General features: G+C 46.3%; 1 protein-coding gene across 1 annotated transcript in view; it reads left to right on the forward strand.

Annotated features, from left to right (window-relative positions):
• Window positions 1-318: 318 nt before the first annotated feature.
• Window positions 319-15,131, forward strand: part of LOC137357498 (G-protein coupled receptor 15-like) — a 30,621-nt gene continuing 15,808 nt past the window's right edge. Inside the window, exons 1-5 of the mRNA XM_068023848.1 lie at window positions 319-432; window positions 9,880-9,975; window positions 10,400-10,563; window positions 10,684-10,927; window positions 11,922-12,165. Of these exons, the coding sequence (XP_067879949.1) occupies window positions 319-432; window positions 9,880-9,975; window positions 10,400-10,563; window positions 10,684-10,927; window positions 11,922-12,165 (862 nt within the window). The remainder of the gene's footprint in view (window positions 433-9,879; window positions 9,976-10,399; window positions 10,564-10,683; window positions 10,928-11,921; window positions 12,166-15,131) is intronic.

Consider the following 15,131-nt stretch of genomic DNA (forward strand, 5'->3'; position numbering starts at 1 on the left):
ACTGGTCCCACCTCCATCACGATGCACCCCCAGGATCGATGGTGGCTGAGTCATCTCTGGGTTCATCTATTTAGCTGGAGCTAATAGGCGACAATGCTTCAGGATCCCCCTCCACCTCCGCTGGCCAAAGAGATTCAAGGGGTTCAGGGTAAACATGCTCCCACAAAGAAAAAGGAGGAGGCAGTCAAATCTAGAGCCTCATGGATGTCAAAGAACCTGCAGGGTAAGATAAAGCAGATAAGGAAAGCTTATGTCCGACACCAAGAACTCAGTACTACAGAAAGCCTAGAGGAGTATAAAAAGTGAAGTGAAATCAAAATGAAAATTACGAAAGCAAAGAGTGGGCATGAAAGAATAATAGCAAGCAAAAGCAAGGTGAACCTGAAGATGTTTTATCAATATAATAAGAGGAAGAGAATAACTAAGGAAAGGGTAAAAGACCAAAGAGGTAACCTATGTGTAGGGGTGGAAGGTGTTGGTATGGTTCTTATAGAATAGTTTGCATCTGTCTTCACAAAAGAGGGGGACAATGCAGATATTGTAGTTAAGGAGGAAGAGTGTGATAAACATCGGGAGAGAGGAAGTATTAGTGGGATTAGCATCCTTGAAAGTTGATAAATCACCAGGGCCGGATGAAATGTACTCTAGGCTGTTAAATGAAGCAAGAGAGGAAATAACAGAAGGTCTGACCATCATTTTCCAGTCCTCACTGTGTATAAGTGTGGTGCTGGAGGATTTGGACGTCTGTTTAAAAAGGGAGCGAAGGATAGGCTGAATAATTACAGGCCTGTCAGTCTAACCTCAGTAGTAGGAAAATTATTGGATTCTATTCTGAGAGACAGGATAAACTGTCACTGAGAAAGGCACAGGTTAATCAAGGAAAGTCAGTATGGATTTGTTAAGGGAAGATCTTGTTTGATCAACTCGATCGAGTTTTTTTGGCAAAGTAACAAGGAAGATAGATGAGGGTAGTACAGTTGATGTGGTCTACATGGATTTTTAGTAAGGCTTTTGACATCGTCCCACATGGCAGACTGATTAAAAAAATAAAATCCCATGGGCTCCAGTGTAATGCAGCAAGGTGGATACAAAATTGGTTCAGTGGCAGAAAACAAAGGGTAATTGTTGATGGTTGTTTTTGCGACTGGAGGGCTGTTTCCAGTGGCGTTCCGCAGGTACTGGGTCCCTGCTTTTTCTGGTATATATTAACGATTTGGATGTAAATGTAGGGGGCATGATTACAAAGTTTGCTGATGACACAAATATTGCCCGTGTAGTAGATAGCGAGGAGGATAGCTGTAGGCTGCAGGAAGATATTGATGGTCTAGTCAGATGGGCAGAAAAGTGGCAAATGGAATTCAACTTGGAGAAGTGTGAGGTCATGCATTTGGGGAGGTCAAACTAGACAAAGAAATGCACAATTAATGGGAAAATACTGGGAAGTGTAGAGGAAGTGAGGGAGCTTGGAGTGAATGTCCACATATCCCTGAAGGTAGCAGGACAGGTCGATAAGGTGGTTAAGAAGGCATATGGAATCCTTTCCTTTATTAGCCGAGGTATAGTATATAAGAGCAGGGAGGTTATGCTGGAACTGTGTAACTCATTGGTTAGGCCACAACTTGAGTACTGTGTGCAGTTCTGGTCACCTCATTACAGAAAGGATGTAACTGCACTCGAGAGGGTACAGAGGAAATTTACGAGCATGTTGCCAGGACTGGAAAAATGCAGGAAAGTTTGGATAGGCTGGGGTTGTTCTCCTTGGAACAGAGAAGACTGAGCAGAGAGCTGATTGAAATGTACAAAATTTTGAGGACCCTGGATAAAGTGGAGCTGAAGGGTCTCTGAGCAGAGAGGTCAATGATGAGGGGCAGATATTTAAAGTGATGTGCAGAAAAAAATAGAGGGGAGATGAAGAAAAACCTTTTCACCCAGAGGGTGGTGGGGGTCTGGAATTCACTGCCTGAATGGGTAGTTGAGGCAGAAACCCTCAACTCATTCAAAAGGAGTCTGGATACACACCTCAAGTGCTGTCATCTGCAGGGCTACAGCCCAAATTCTGGAAGGTGGGATCAGAATAGATGGATAATTTTTCAGCTGGCACAGACACGATGGGCCGAGTGGCCTCTTTCTGTGCCTTAAACTTTCTATGATTCTATGATTTTAAGTCAGTGGCTCAGTAACAGGAAACAAAGGGTTATGGTCAACATATGTTTTGTGCAAATGGAAAGCTGTTTCCAGTGGCGTTCACAGGGCTCAGTGTTGGGACCCTTGCTGTTTGTGGTATATATTAATGATTTGGACTGAAATGTGGGAGGAATGATCGGGAAATTTGCTGATGATACAAAAATTGCCGTGTGGTTGATATTGAAGAAGATAGCTGTAGACTCCAGAATGATATCAACAGTTTGGTTGAGTGGGTGGGAAAGTGACAAATGGAATTCAATCTGGAGAAGTGTGAGGTAATGCATTTTGGGAGGGCAGATAAAGTGAGGGAATACACAATAAACGGGAGGATATTGAGCGGGGTAGAGGAAGTCAGAGACCATGGAATGCATGTCCATAGGTCCCTGAAGGTGGCAGGACAGGTAGGTAAAGTGGCAAAGTAGGCACATGGAGTGCTTTCCTTTACTGGCCGAGGTATAGAATACAAAAGCAGGGATGTAATGCTGGAACTGTATAAAACATGGTTAGGCCGCAGCTGGAGTATTGTGTACAGTTCTGGTCACCACATTACAGAAAGGACAATAATTGCTCTGGAGAGAGTACAGAGGAGATTTACAAGAATGTTGCCAGGGCTCGAAAGTTGCAGCTATGAGGAAAGATTGGATAGGCTAGAGTTGTTTTCCTCAGAACAGAGGAGGCTGAGGGGTAACTTAATAGAGGTGTATAAAATTATGAGGGGCCGAGATAGAGTAGACAGGATGGACCTGTTGCCCCTCGTGGAGAGGTCCATTACCGTGAGGCACAGATTTAAGGATTTAAGGTAGAAGGATTAGAGGGTATATGAGAAAATCTTATTCACCCAGAGGGTATCTGGAATTCACTGCCAGGAACGGTGGTGGAGGCAGAAACTCTCATCTCATTTAAAAGGTACCTGGACCTGCACCTGAAGTGTTGCAACCTGTAAGGCTATGGACCAGGTGCTGGAAGGTGGGATTAGATTGGGCGGCTAGTTTTTCAGCTGGTGCAGACATGATGGGCTGAATGGCCTCCTTCTGTGCCGTAACTTTTCTATGGTTCTTAGTCAGGATGGTGTGTGACTTGGAGGGGAACCTGCAGGTGGTGGTGTTCCCATGCGTCTCCTGCCCTTGCCCTTCTAGGTGGTAGAGGTCTTGGGTTTGGAAGATACTGTCGAAGGTGCCTTGGTGAGTTGCAGCAGTGCATCTTGTTTAAGGTAGTGGATTGGGTGCTCATCAAGCGTAATGCATGGTGTCAAATTTCCAGAATGTTTCTGGAACTGCACTCATCCAGGCAAGTAGAACCTATTCCATCCCTTGACTATTGAGTATAGAACAGGGGTCACAATTTCAAAATTAGGTAAACCATTTAGGACTGAGATGAAGAGAATTTTTTTCACTCAGAGGGTTGTGAATCGTTGGAATTCTCAATCCCAGTGCTGTGGATGTTCATTTTTAGAACATTACAGTGCAGTACAGGCCCTTCGGCCCTCGATGTTGCGCCGACCTGTGAAACCATCTGACCTACACTATTCCATTTTCATCCACATGTCTATCCAATGACCACTTAAATGCCCTTAAAGTTGGCGAGTCTACTACTGTTGCAGGCAGGGCGTTCCACGCCCCTACTACTCTCTGAGTAAAGAATCTACCTCTAACATCTGTCCTATATCGATCACCCCTCAACTTAAAGCTATGTCCCCTCGTGTTTGCCATCACCATCCGAGGAAAAAGACTCTCACTATCCACCCTATCTAACCCTCTGATTATCTTATATGTCTCTATTAAGTCACCTCTCCTCCTCCTTCTCTCCAATGAAAATAACCTCAAGTCCCTCAGCCTTTCCTCGTAAGACCTTCCCTCCGTACCAGGCAACATCCTAGTAAATCTCCTCTGCACCCTTTCCAAAGCTTCCACATCCTTCCTATAATGCGGTGACCAGAACTGCACGCAATACTCCAGGTGCGGCTGCACCAGAGTTTTGTACAGCTGCAGCATGACCTCGTGGCTCCGAATCTCGATCCCCCTACTAATAAAAGCTAACACACCATATGCCTTCTTAACAGCCCTATTAACCTGGGTGGCAACTTTCAGGGATTTATGTACCTGGACACCAAGATCTCACTGTTCATCTACACTCCCAAGAATCTTTCCATTAGCCCAGTACTCTGCATTCCTGTTACTCCTTCCAAAGTGAATCACCTCACACTTTTCCGCATTAAACTCCATTTGCCATCTCTCAGCCCAGCTCTGCAGCCTATCTATGTCCCTCTGTACCCTACAACATCCTTCGGCACTATCCACAGCTCCACCGACCTTCATGTCATCCGTAAATTTACTAACCCACCCTTCTACACGCTCTTTCAGGTCATTTATAAAAATGACAAACAACAGTGGCCCCAAAACAGGTCCTTGCGGTACACCACTAGTAACTAAACTCCAGGATGAACATTTGCCATCAACCACCACCTTTCAACTAGCCACTTTCTGATCCAAAGCTCCAAATCACCTTCAACCCCATACTTCCGTATTTTCTGCAATAGCCTACCGTGGGGAACCTTATCAAACGCCTTACTGAAATCCATATACACCACATCCACTGCTTTACCCTCATCCACCTGTTTGGTCACCTTCTCGAAAAACTCAATAAGGTTTGTGAGGCACGACCTACCCTTTACAAAACCGTGCTGACTATCGCTAATGAACTTATTCTTTTCAAGATGATTATAAATCCTGTGTCTTATAACCTTTTCCAACATTTTACCCACAACCGAAGTAAGGCTCACAGGTCTATAATTACCAGGGCTGTCTCTACTCCCCTTCTTGAACAAGGGGACAACATTTGCTATCCTCCAGTCTTCCAGCACTATTCCTGTCGACAATGACGACATAAAGATCAAGGACAAAGGCTCTGCAATCTCCTCCCTGGCTTCCCAGATAATCCAAGGATAAATCCCATTTGGCCCAGGGGACTTATCTATTTTCACACTTTCCAAAATTGCTAACACCTCCTCCTTGTGAACCTCAATCCCATCTAGCCTAGTAGTCTGTATCTCAGTATTCTCCTCGACAACATTTTCTTTCTCTACTGTAAATACTGACGAAAAATATTCATTTAACGCTTCCCTTATCTCCTCTGATTCCACAAACAACTTCCCACTACTATCCTTGATTGGCCCTGATCTAACTCCAGTCATTCTTTTCTTCCTGATATACCTATAGAAAGCCTTAGGATTTTCCCTGATCCTATCCGCCAATGACTTCTCGTGTCCTCTCCTCGCTCTTCTTAGCTCTCCCTTTAGATCCTTCCTGGCTAGTTTGTAACTCTCAAGCGCCCTAACTGAGCCTTCACGTCTCATCCTAACATAAGCCTTCTTCTTTCTCTTGACAAGCGCTTCAACTTCTTTAGTAAACCATGGCTCCCTCGCTCGACAACTTCCTCCCTGCTTGACAGGTACATATTTATCAAGGACACACAGAAGCTGCTCCTTGAATAAGCTCCACATTTCTATTGTGCCCATCCCCTGCAGTTTCCTTCCCCATCCTACGCATCCTAAATCTTGCCTAATCGCATCATAATTTCCTTTCCCCCAGCTATAAATCTTGCCCTGCGGTATATACCTGTCCCTGCCCATCGCTAAGGTAAACCTAACCGAATTGTGATCACTATCACCAAAGTGCACACCTACATCTAAATCTAACACCTGGCCGGGTTCATTACCCAGTACCAAATCCAATGTGGCATCGCCCCTGGTTGGCCTGTCTACATACTGTGTCAGAAAACCCTCCTGCACACACTGGACAAAAACTGACCCATCTAAAGTACTCGAACTATAGTATTTCCAGTCAATATTTGGAAAGTTAAAGTCCCCCATAACAACTACCCTGTTACTCTCGCCCCTGTCGAGAATCATCTTCGCTATCCTTTCCTCTACATCTCTGGAACTATTCGGAGGTCTATAGAAGACTCCCAACAGGGTGACCTCCCATCTCCTGTTTCTACCTCGGCCCATACTACCTCAGTAGACGAGTCCTCAAACGTCCTTTCTTCCACTGTAATACTCTCCTTGAATAACAATGTCACACCCCCCCTCTTTTAACATCTTCTCTGTTCTTACTGAAACATCTAAATCCAGGAACCTGCAACATCCATTCCTGTCCCTGCTCTACCCATGTCTCCGAACAGGCCACTACATCGAGATCCCAGGTACCAATCCATGCTGCAAGCTCACCCACCTTATTTCGGATGCTCCTGGCATTGCAGTAGACACACTATAAACCAAGTTCTTGCTTGCCAGTGCCCTCTTGCGTCCTTGTAACCTGATCCCTGACCTCACTACTCTCAACATCCTGTACACTGGAGCTACAATTTAGGTTCCCATTCCCCTGCTGAATTAGTTTAAACCCCCCTGAAGAGCACTAGCAAATATCCCCCCCCAGGATATTGGTACCCCTCTGGTTCAGGTGAAGACCATCCTGTTTGTAGAGGTCCCACCTACCCCTGAAAGAGCCCCAGTTATCCAGGAAACCAAAACCCTCCCTCCTACACCATCCCTGCAGCCACGTGTTCAACTCCTCTCTCTCCCTATTCCTCGCTTCGCTAGCACGTGGCACGGGCAACAACCCAGAGATAACAACTCTGTTTGTTCTCGCTCTAAGCTTCCACCCTAGCTCCCTGAATTTCTGCCTTAAATCCCCATCTCTCTTCCTACCTATGTCGTTGGTGCCTATGTGGACCACGACTTGGGGCTGCTCCCCCTCCCCCTTAAGGATCCCAAAAACACGATCCGAGACATCACGAACCCTGGCACCTGGGAGGCAACACACCAACCGTGAGTCCCTCTCGTTCCCACAGAACCTCCTATCTGTTCCCCTAACTATGGAGTCCCCAATGACTAATGCTCTGCTCCTCTTCCCCCTACCCTTCTGAAAAACAGGGACAGACTCTGTGCCAGATACCTGTACCCCATTGCTTACCCCTGGTAAGTCGTCCCCCGCAACAGTATCCAAAACGGTATACCTGTTGTTGAGGGAAACGGCCAGAGGGGATCCCTGCACTGCCTGCTGGTTCCCTCTCCTTCCCCTGATGGTAACCCATCTACCTACTTCTTTTACCTGAGGTGTGACTACCTCCCCATAACTCCTATCAATAACCCCCTCCGCCTCCCGAATGATCCGAAGTTCATCCAGCTCCAGCTCCAGTTTCCTAACGCAGTCCTTGAGGAGCTGGAGTTGGGTGCACTTCCCGCAGATGCAGTCAGCAGGGACACTCTTGGCGACCCTTACCTCCCACATTCTGCAGGAGGATCATTCAACTGCCTTTACCTCCATTCCCACTATTCTAAATTCTAAATTTGTTGAATATATTCAAGGTTTTGGCGTACTAAAGAAATTAGGGAATATGGGATAGTGTGGAAAGGTGCAGTTGGGGCATGTGGACCAGCCATGAATTTATTGAATGGCAGAGCAGGTGCGAAGGGCTGAATGGCTTCGTCTGGCTCCTATTTCTTATCTTTTTATGTTCTTAGAGAAGGGGAAAGAGAAAGAGATGACAGAAAGAGAGAGAGACAGAGAGAGAGAGCGAAGGTGTGTAGCAGAGAGACTGAGAGAATGAGAAGAGAGAGAGAGACCAGGAGAGACAGAGGTCTGAATTTTATGCCACCCCAGCGGGTCGGATGGTGGCGTGGGTGTGGCGTAAAATTGAGCGGGAGGCTCCGGGAAGCCTCCCTGGTCCACCTCTGCCTCCAGCCAAGTTTACGGATTCGGGTGGTCGGTGGGAAACCGCCCGCCCGTCCGAGGCCAATGAAAGCCCTTAAGTAGCCACTTAATGGCCACTTAAGGCCCTCGCCTGCTCCACGGGTCTTTTACCTGTGGAAAGCGGGCATGCTGGGAACGTGAAGGGGGGGCATGGTAATCAGGCACAGGTTGGCTGATTGAGGGCCGCCTCCCCTCCCAAAACACCCCCGGGACCCAAGACGCCGCCTCCCCTCAAACAACTACTCCAGCCTCACCAAGGAAGGACCGCTCCCCCTGGTGAGGCAACACCTACTTACCATCCCTCCTGGATCTATGACATCAGCTGGGCTGCAGTCCCAACAGTGGCCACTACTCCTGGTGGCTCTGCTGGGAATAAGAGCTACCGGCCCACTGATTGGCCGGCAGCTCACTGAGGCGGGACCTCCTCCCTCAAGTGGGCGGAAGTTCCGCCTTGGGACAATTAAAGCCCGGGAACCCATAAAATGCAGGACGGATCCCCAGGCTAGGCGGAAGCGGGTTTGCCATCGACTTTCACATCGGTGGTGAATTCCCGTCTGCCTAAGGTAAAATTCAGGCCCAGAGAAAAAGGAAGAAAGAGACACAAAGATGCAGAGAGAGACAAGCCTGCAGAGAGGCAGGAAGATGAAGAGACGGAGAAGGACAGATAGAGACAGAGAGGAAGTTACAGAGTGAGAGATGAGGAAAAGACATTGAGAGGAAGAGAGATAGTGAGAATGGGGAGAGGGACAGAGAAGTGTCAGTAGAGGAAGGCAGAGAGTGGGAGGAGGGGTGGCAGATACAATGAGATAGGCAGAGAGAGTGAGAGGTAGAGAGATACAGAGATGGAGCGACTGGGGCAGAGGGAGGAAGGGGCAGAGACACAGAGAGAGGAACAAAGAGCGTGACAGGATGAGAGACAGGTAGACAGTGTAAGGTAAAGAACGGATCAGTTCGAGAGATATTCAGAGACGGATATAGAAAAAGAGACAGAGAGAGAAGTAGAAATAGACATAGAGGAAGAAAGTGTGGAGTTAGAGAGTCAGAGTGGGTGAGGGTGTGAAAGAGGGAGGCAGTGAGTGAGATAGTCAGAGAAAGTGAGAGGGTGAGAGAAAAATAGAGAGATGGGAAAGAGAGGTATACTGAGAATGGAGAGAGCAAGGAAAAAGGGGAGAGAGGGAAAGGGAGAGAGAATTAGGGATGTGGACAGTGTGAGAGCAATAGGCAGAGCAAGAGAGAGAGGGATGAAAAAAAGAGAAGTACTTAGTGGGATATAGATAATGAGGGAGACAGAGAAAGAAGCAGAGAGATAGAGGGACAGGGACAGCTTAGCTCATCTGCTGCTGAAACCCTCATCCATGCCTTTGTTCCCTCGGGACATGATAATTCCAATGCACTCCTGGCTGGCCTCCCACATTCTACTCTCTGTAACTTTGTGGTCACCCTAAATTCTGCTGCCCTATTCTAACTTTCACCAAATTCTGTTCGCGCAACATCCCTGTGCTCACTGACCTACATTGTCTCTTGGCCCAGCAACACCTCAATTTTAATATTCTTATTCATGTAATCCAATCCCCTCGTGGCCTCGCCCCTCTGATTATCCCCATCTCCACTTGTGCTGTGGAAGTCTAGAGTCATAAAACGGGGCAAGCTGCACTGCCAGCTACTTCCAGTGTGTCTTGCAGGATACCCATTCTGGTTGAGGCTTTAGGGTGGGCGTAACGTGAATGTGCCTGTAACATGAGGAGCCGTCTTAATATGGGGTCAATCAGCCAATCCAGCAGCTTGGACAAAGGTTTTTGAAACTTGATCTGTACATATCCACTGAGCACCTCTCAGATGAATGTGCGTTCAGCAGCACACGGAACATCCGTCTAGCATTATTGAAAAGGACCAGGTATCCAAATTACACGTCAGGGGCTTTTGATTAACTTCTTCTATTGCAAAGGCAGTGGAGGTGTGGATGGTTTTCTGGAGGCTGCGTTGTGAGCTGCAGCATGCATTCAGGGAGGCCAGTGGATCTGGTGACCCAGCTCTGGCCGAGGTAACGGAAGTGTAGTTACAGTGCTTCTCTGTCCACAAGGGGGTGAAAGGTTATCGTGGGTCGGTGGTAATGTGGAGAAATCAGTTCTGCCATGAACTTATTGAATGTCAGAGCAGGTTCGAGGGGCTGAGTGGCCTACTCCTGCTCCTACTAATGTTCGTAACATGGCCAACACAGGGAGTAGAGGCTGCAGAGAGGGGAAGCTCTGCAAAGTGGGAGGAGGAGAGGGCTCTGCCCTTCCCACCCTCGGTTTTCCAAGAACCAAAAGAGCAGTGGTCCTAATCCCGACCCCTGAGGAACACCACTGTATACCTTCCACCACTTTGTTCTGGTTTCTGTTCCATGGTCACTGTTTCTATCCATGCTGTCACTGCCCCTTTAACCCATAGGGTTCAATTTTGCAAACCTGTCCATTGAATCACAGTTGATCAAATACCTTTTGAAAGTCCCTACACATAACTTCAATTACACAACCCTCATTAACATTCTTCATTGCTTTATCAAAGAACTGCATCAAATCTACCTCATCGTCATCTTTCTCGACTCCTCCACTGTTGCTAAATTATCAGACTGGTTATCTGACATCCAGTACTGGACAAGCAGAACTTTACTCCACTTAAATATTGGGAAGATTGAAGCCAATTTTTCCGCTCCCCACTCCAAACTCCATTCTTTTGTTACTGATTCCTTCTCTCTTCCTCCTCACAGTCTGAGATTAAGCCAGTCTTTTCAGAAGCTTGGTGCCACATTTGAGCATGAAATGAGTTTCCAATCTCATATTCGTGTCATCGCTATGACCTCCTATTTCCACCTCAGTAACATTGCTCAACTTCGTTCCTGTCTCAGCTCATCTGCTGCTGAAGCTCTCATTCATGCCTCCATTACCTCTAGACTGGACTATTCCAATGCACTCCTGGCTGGTCTCCCACATTCTAGTTTCTGCAAACTTGAGGTCATCCAAAACTCTGCTGCCCGTCTCTTAACTTTAACCAAGTCCCGTTCACGTGTCATCACGTGCTCACTGACCTACACTGGGTCTCACTCAAGCAATGGCTTGAGTTTAAAATACTCAACCTTGTTTCCAAATCCCTCCATTGCCTCACCTCTCCCTACCTCTGTAATCTCCTCCAGCCCCTCCAACCCCCAAGATATCTGGCCTCTTGTTCATGTTGATATAAATTTGTCTGCTACTGGTGACCACACCTTAAATTGCCTAGGCCCCAAGCTTTTAAATACCCTCCCTACACCTCTCCACCTCTTCACTTCTCCACCTCGCTTTCTTCCTTCAAGACACTCCTTAAAACCTACCTGTTTGACTAAACTTTTGTTCATCTGACCTTATAGCTTCTATTGTGACTTGGTGTCATACTTTGTTTTATAATGCCTTGGAATGTTTTATTACATTAAAGGTGCTATATAAATATAATTTGCTTTGTTGAAGTTTGCCAGACATGATTTTCCATTTGGATATCCATGCTGCTTGCCAGTTGTTATACCATGTTTTTTCAGGAATGAATACTTTAGTCCTGGATTTTGACCTCTAGACATTTCCTCAGCAGCAACATTAGACTGTTTACTCCATCTCTCCTTTTTTAAACAGGGTGTAACATTTGTAACCTTCCAGCCCTCTGTCACCACTCCCATATCCAAGGAGGATTGAAAAATTCTTGTCAGGGCCTCCACGATTTCCAAAACTCCTTCTCTCAGCAACTCTCATATATCGCATTCAGACCAGGCAAATGTTCAACTTTATTGTTGTGCAAAGAGTGTTGGAGTGATAAGGGCTAACTTAACCTGATTGTTCAGTGACTGTAATTAATGTCAGTCTTCATGGGCTCTAATTGTGTCACTGGAGGCTTTCCCTCTTCTATTAATAAGGGGCACTTTTCAGTGTGTTATTCCATAGTGTCAAAGGGCGTATAACATCTGGCACTAAAAAGGAATAGTGGTCCCAGAGAGTGGGAGAGGATAGTTGGAATCTGAGAACAATAGACTGGAATGTCACAAGAATGAGTCAGAATCTGAGAAGAATAGATTGGAATATTACAACAATGGGCAGGAGTTTCTCCTGGGATCTTCACATTCTTTCTACAGATTATGATTCGCTATCATTACAATCTCGGATCCATTACGCACTTATGATTATGCAATACATTTACTATCCAATCCTCGCTATTGTTGGTGTCCCTGGTAAGTCTCTCTATCCTGATATTGATTCTATAAACCATGTTTAACTGCAGTACTGTTATTATCATTTACTCTGCCCACCTTGCTGCTTTTGTTATTCCTGGTAAATCTCTTTCTCCAGCTATTAGCTCTATAAACCATTGTTAACTAGAATAGCATTCTTGTAATTTTCTCCCTCATCTTTGCTGCTGTTGCTGCCCCTGGTAAGTCTGTATTTCCCGCTATTAGATCTGTAAACCCTGTTCCACTGAAATACTATTCTTGTCTTTTAAAACTTTGGGAAGATTGAAGCCAGAGTCATCAATCTCCATCACAAAATCTGCCCCCTATCCATGAACTACACACCCCTCCCTGGCCAATGTCTGAGGCTGAAACAGATTGTTTACAACCTCTGAATTCTATTTTAACCTGAGCTTATATTCCCTCCATGGGCAACCCTGCCGACTACCACCTCTGTAATATTGCCTGCCTCCACTTCTGCCTGTCTATCTGCTGCACAAACCCTTATCTGTACCTTTGTTAAATTCACTCTTGACTATTCCAATTCTATCCTGGCCACCCTCCCAGTTCCAAGCCTCCATAAACCACAGTCCATTCAAAACTCAAGCCTGTATCCTAACTCACACCATACCTGGTTCACTTAACACTCTATGCTAACTGACCTATATTGGGGTCTGATCTGACAACACCTAAATTTTAATATTCTCATTGTTGTGTTTGACTCATTCCAATTCCCTGGTCATTTCCCATATAATTGCAGAACTTTTGCCTTCAAGTCTTTTTCCAAGTCCCCTTTTAAGGTGAATTGCCTTTCCTCAGTATCTCTCCCTGGCCGGGATTTTCAGCTCTAGAGCACCACTGGTGTCGACACTGCGGGAACCTGCATCCATAACATGGTGCAAGCCGAGCGGCTGGCCACTTCTGGCGTGTGCTGCACAGTGCCCCATGCTGGGCAGGGCTCTAGCCTGGGTGAACATTGTGTATTCTGGTAGCATGAGAAGTTGTCAAAAAGTGACATCAAGCATCTGTTTATGAGCTTTGATGCACAACTTTGAAACTTGGTCTGTGCATGTCCACTGAACATCTGTGTTAGTCACTGTCAGTTGAACATGTGTTCAGCAGCACAAGGAGTCCCCTGTCGAGCTATTTAAAAGGACCAGGCATCCAACTTGCAGGTGAGGGGCTGTTGACTTACTTTTCCAATGCAAAGTTAGTAGAGGTGCTGTGGATGGCTTTCTCGAGGTTGCGTTGAGAACTGCTGTAGACATTAGGAAGACCAGAGGATTTGGTGACCCAACACTGGACAAGGTATGGGGACTATAGCCACAGTACATCTAGGTTGGCAATATGAGTAGCAAATGGAGAAGAGGCTGTAGAGAGGGGAAGCTCTGCAAAGAGGGAGGAGGAGGGGGCTTTGCTCTACTCAGCCCGTGTTTTTCAAGAGCACCTACACCTAACCCAGGAGCAGTGTGCGAAGCGACTCTGATTCAATAAGAGCTGTTGCACTTCCTGCAGCACAACCTGGTTCTGCACCAAGTGTCGAATGGCGCTAAGCAGTGGCCATTAAGGTCACAGTTTCATTGAATGCATCCTGATCTTTCCAGGCTCGAAACGCATCTCCCACTAAAGCTGCCTGTCGAAGCCAGGTGAGGTGAATACACTGTTTTCTCCCACAGAAGGGAGAAGCAGGTTGAGATGTCCCGTGGCTTTGGCAGGATACCGGGGTTCTGGATGGTGTATGTGCCTCCATATCTACGAGGAGAGATACAGGAACTGTAGGCAGTTGGAGTGTGACCAGGCACCGTATGTCACGGTGCTGAATGTCCACCATCCTGGCAGCAGCCACATTACCTTCATTCTGAATCAATCAGTTGTTCCTACCATTTTTGGGCCTTCGCAGGGGAACCAGAATGTGCACCTTGGAGACAAAGGATGCCCCCTCTATACACAGCTCATAAACCCCACCTACTGACCCACGCAACAATAACACATCATAATGTGAGCAATGGAGACACCAGGAACATTGTGGAGCAGATCATCGGCGTGATGAACCAACGCTTCTGATACCTGAACCACTCGGAAGGACACACTGGAGTCCAAGGTCGTGCTCAGTCCTTCATATCATCGCCATCATAAGAACACAGGATGTCAACAATGTGCTGATGATTTTACAAAAATGAGGCTCCTGGAACTGGAGTGTCAGAAAGCAGCAAGTCATGGTAGACACTGGTGTTCCCCAAGGTTCAGTGCTGTGACCTACTTTTTGTGATAAATGTAAATGACTTTGCGATTGGGGTTCAATGCGCAGTCCATTATAAACTTTCCCAGTATATGAAATCAATTGTAATAGTATTCCCCTGTCATAGAGTCATAGAGCCATTATGGCACAGAAGGAAACCATTTGGCCCATCGAGTTCATGCTAGCTCTCTGTAGAGCAATCCAGTCAGTCTCATTCTGCCGCTCTGTTCCCATAGCTCTGCAAGTTTATTTCCCTCAAATATCCATCCAAAATCCTTTCAACATCATTGATCATCTCTGCTTCCGCCACCCTCGTAGTTAGTGAGGTCCAGGTCACGACAACTCACTGCATAAAAACAAGTTCTTCCTCACAATTTGTCAAACTTTCAAACTGGGGCTTAGGGCTGTCCACATAAGACCGTCTTATCAATTATTACACTGTGGTAGCTCATGTGATCGGTTGCAAAATGTGTTATCAATATTTTACAGTGCGATGAGGTTTGTGACTTTTTAGGAGTGAATCCTTCTTATCAGAAGCTGCCTCGAGGCAAGTCCTTCACCATAGGGTCGAGGCATGTCGATGAAATTCTTTTAACCTTTAAGGAAGATGAAATCTGCTTTTAATTTTTAGTTCCTAATGCATAGGAAAATAACTTTTTAACCTTATAACCCCCATATTATGGCCAGATTCCTTCACAATGAGGGATAGGGAGAAACTGTTCCCATTGGC

Source organism: Heterodontus francisci, chromosome 48 (assembly GCF_036365525.1).
Source record: "Heterodontus francisci isolate sHetFra1 chromosome 48, sHetFra1.hap1, whole genome shotgun sequence".
NCBI classification, from domain to species: Eukaryota; Metazoa; Chordata; class Chondrichthyes; order Heterodontiformes; family Heterodontidae; genus Heterodontus; species Heterodontus francisci.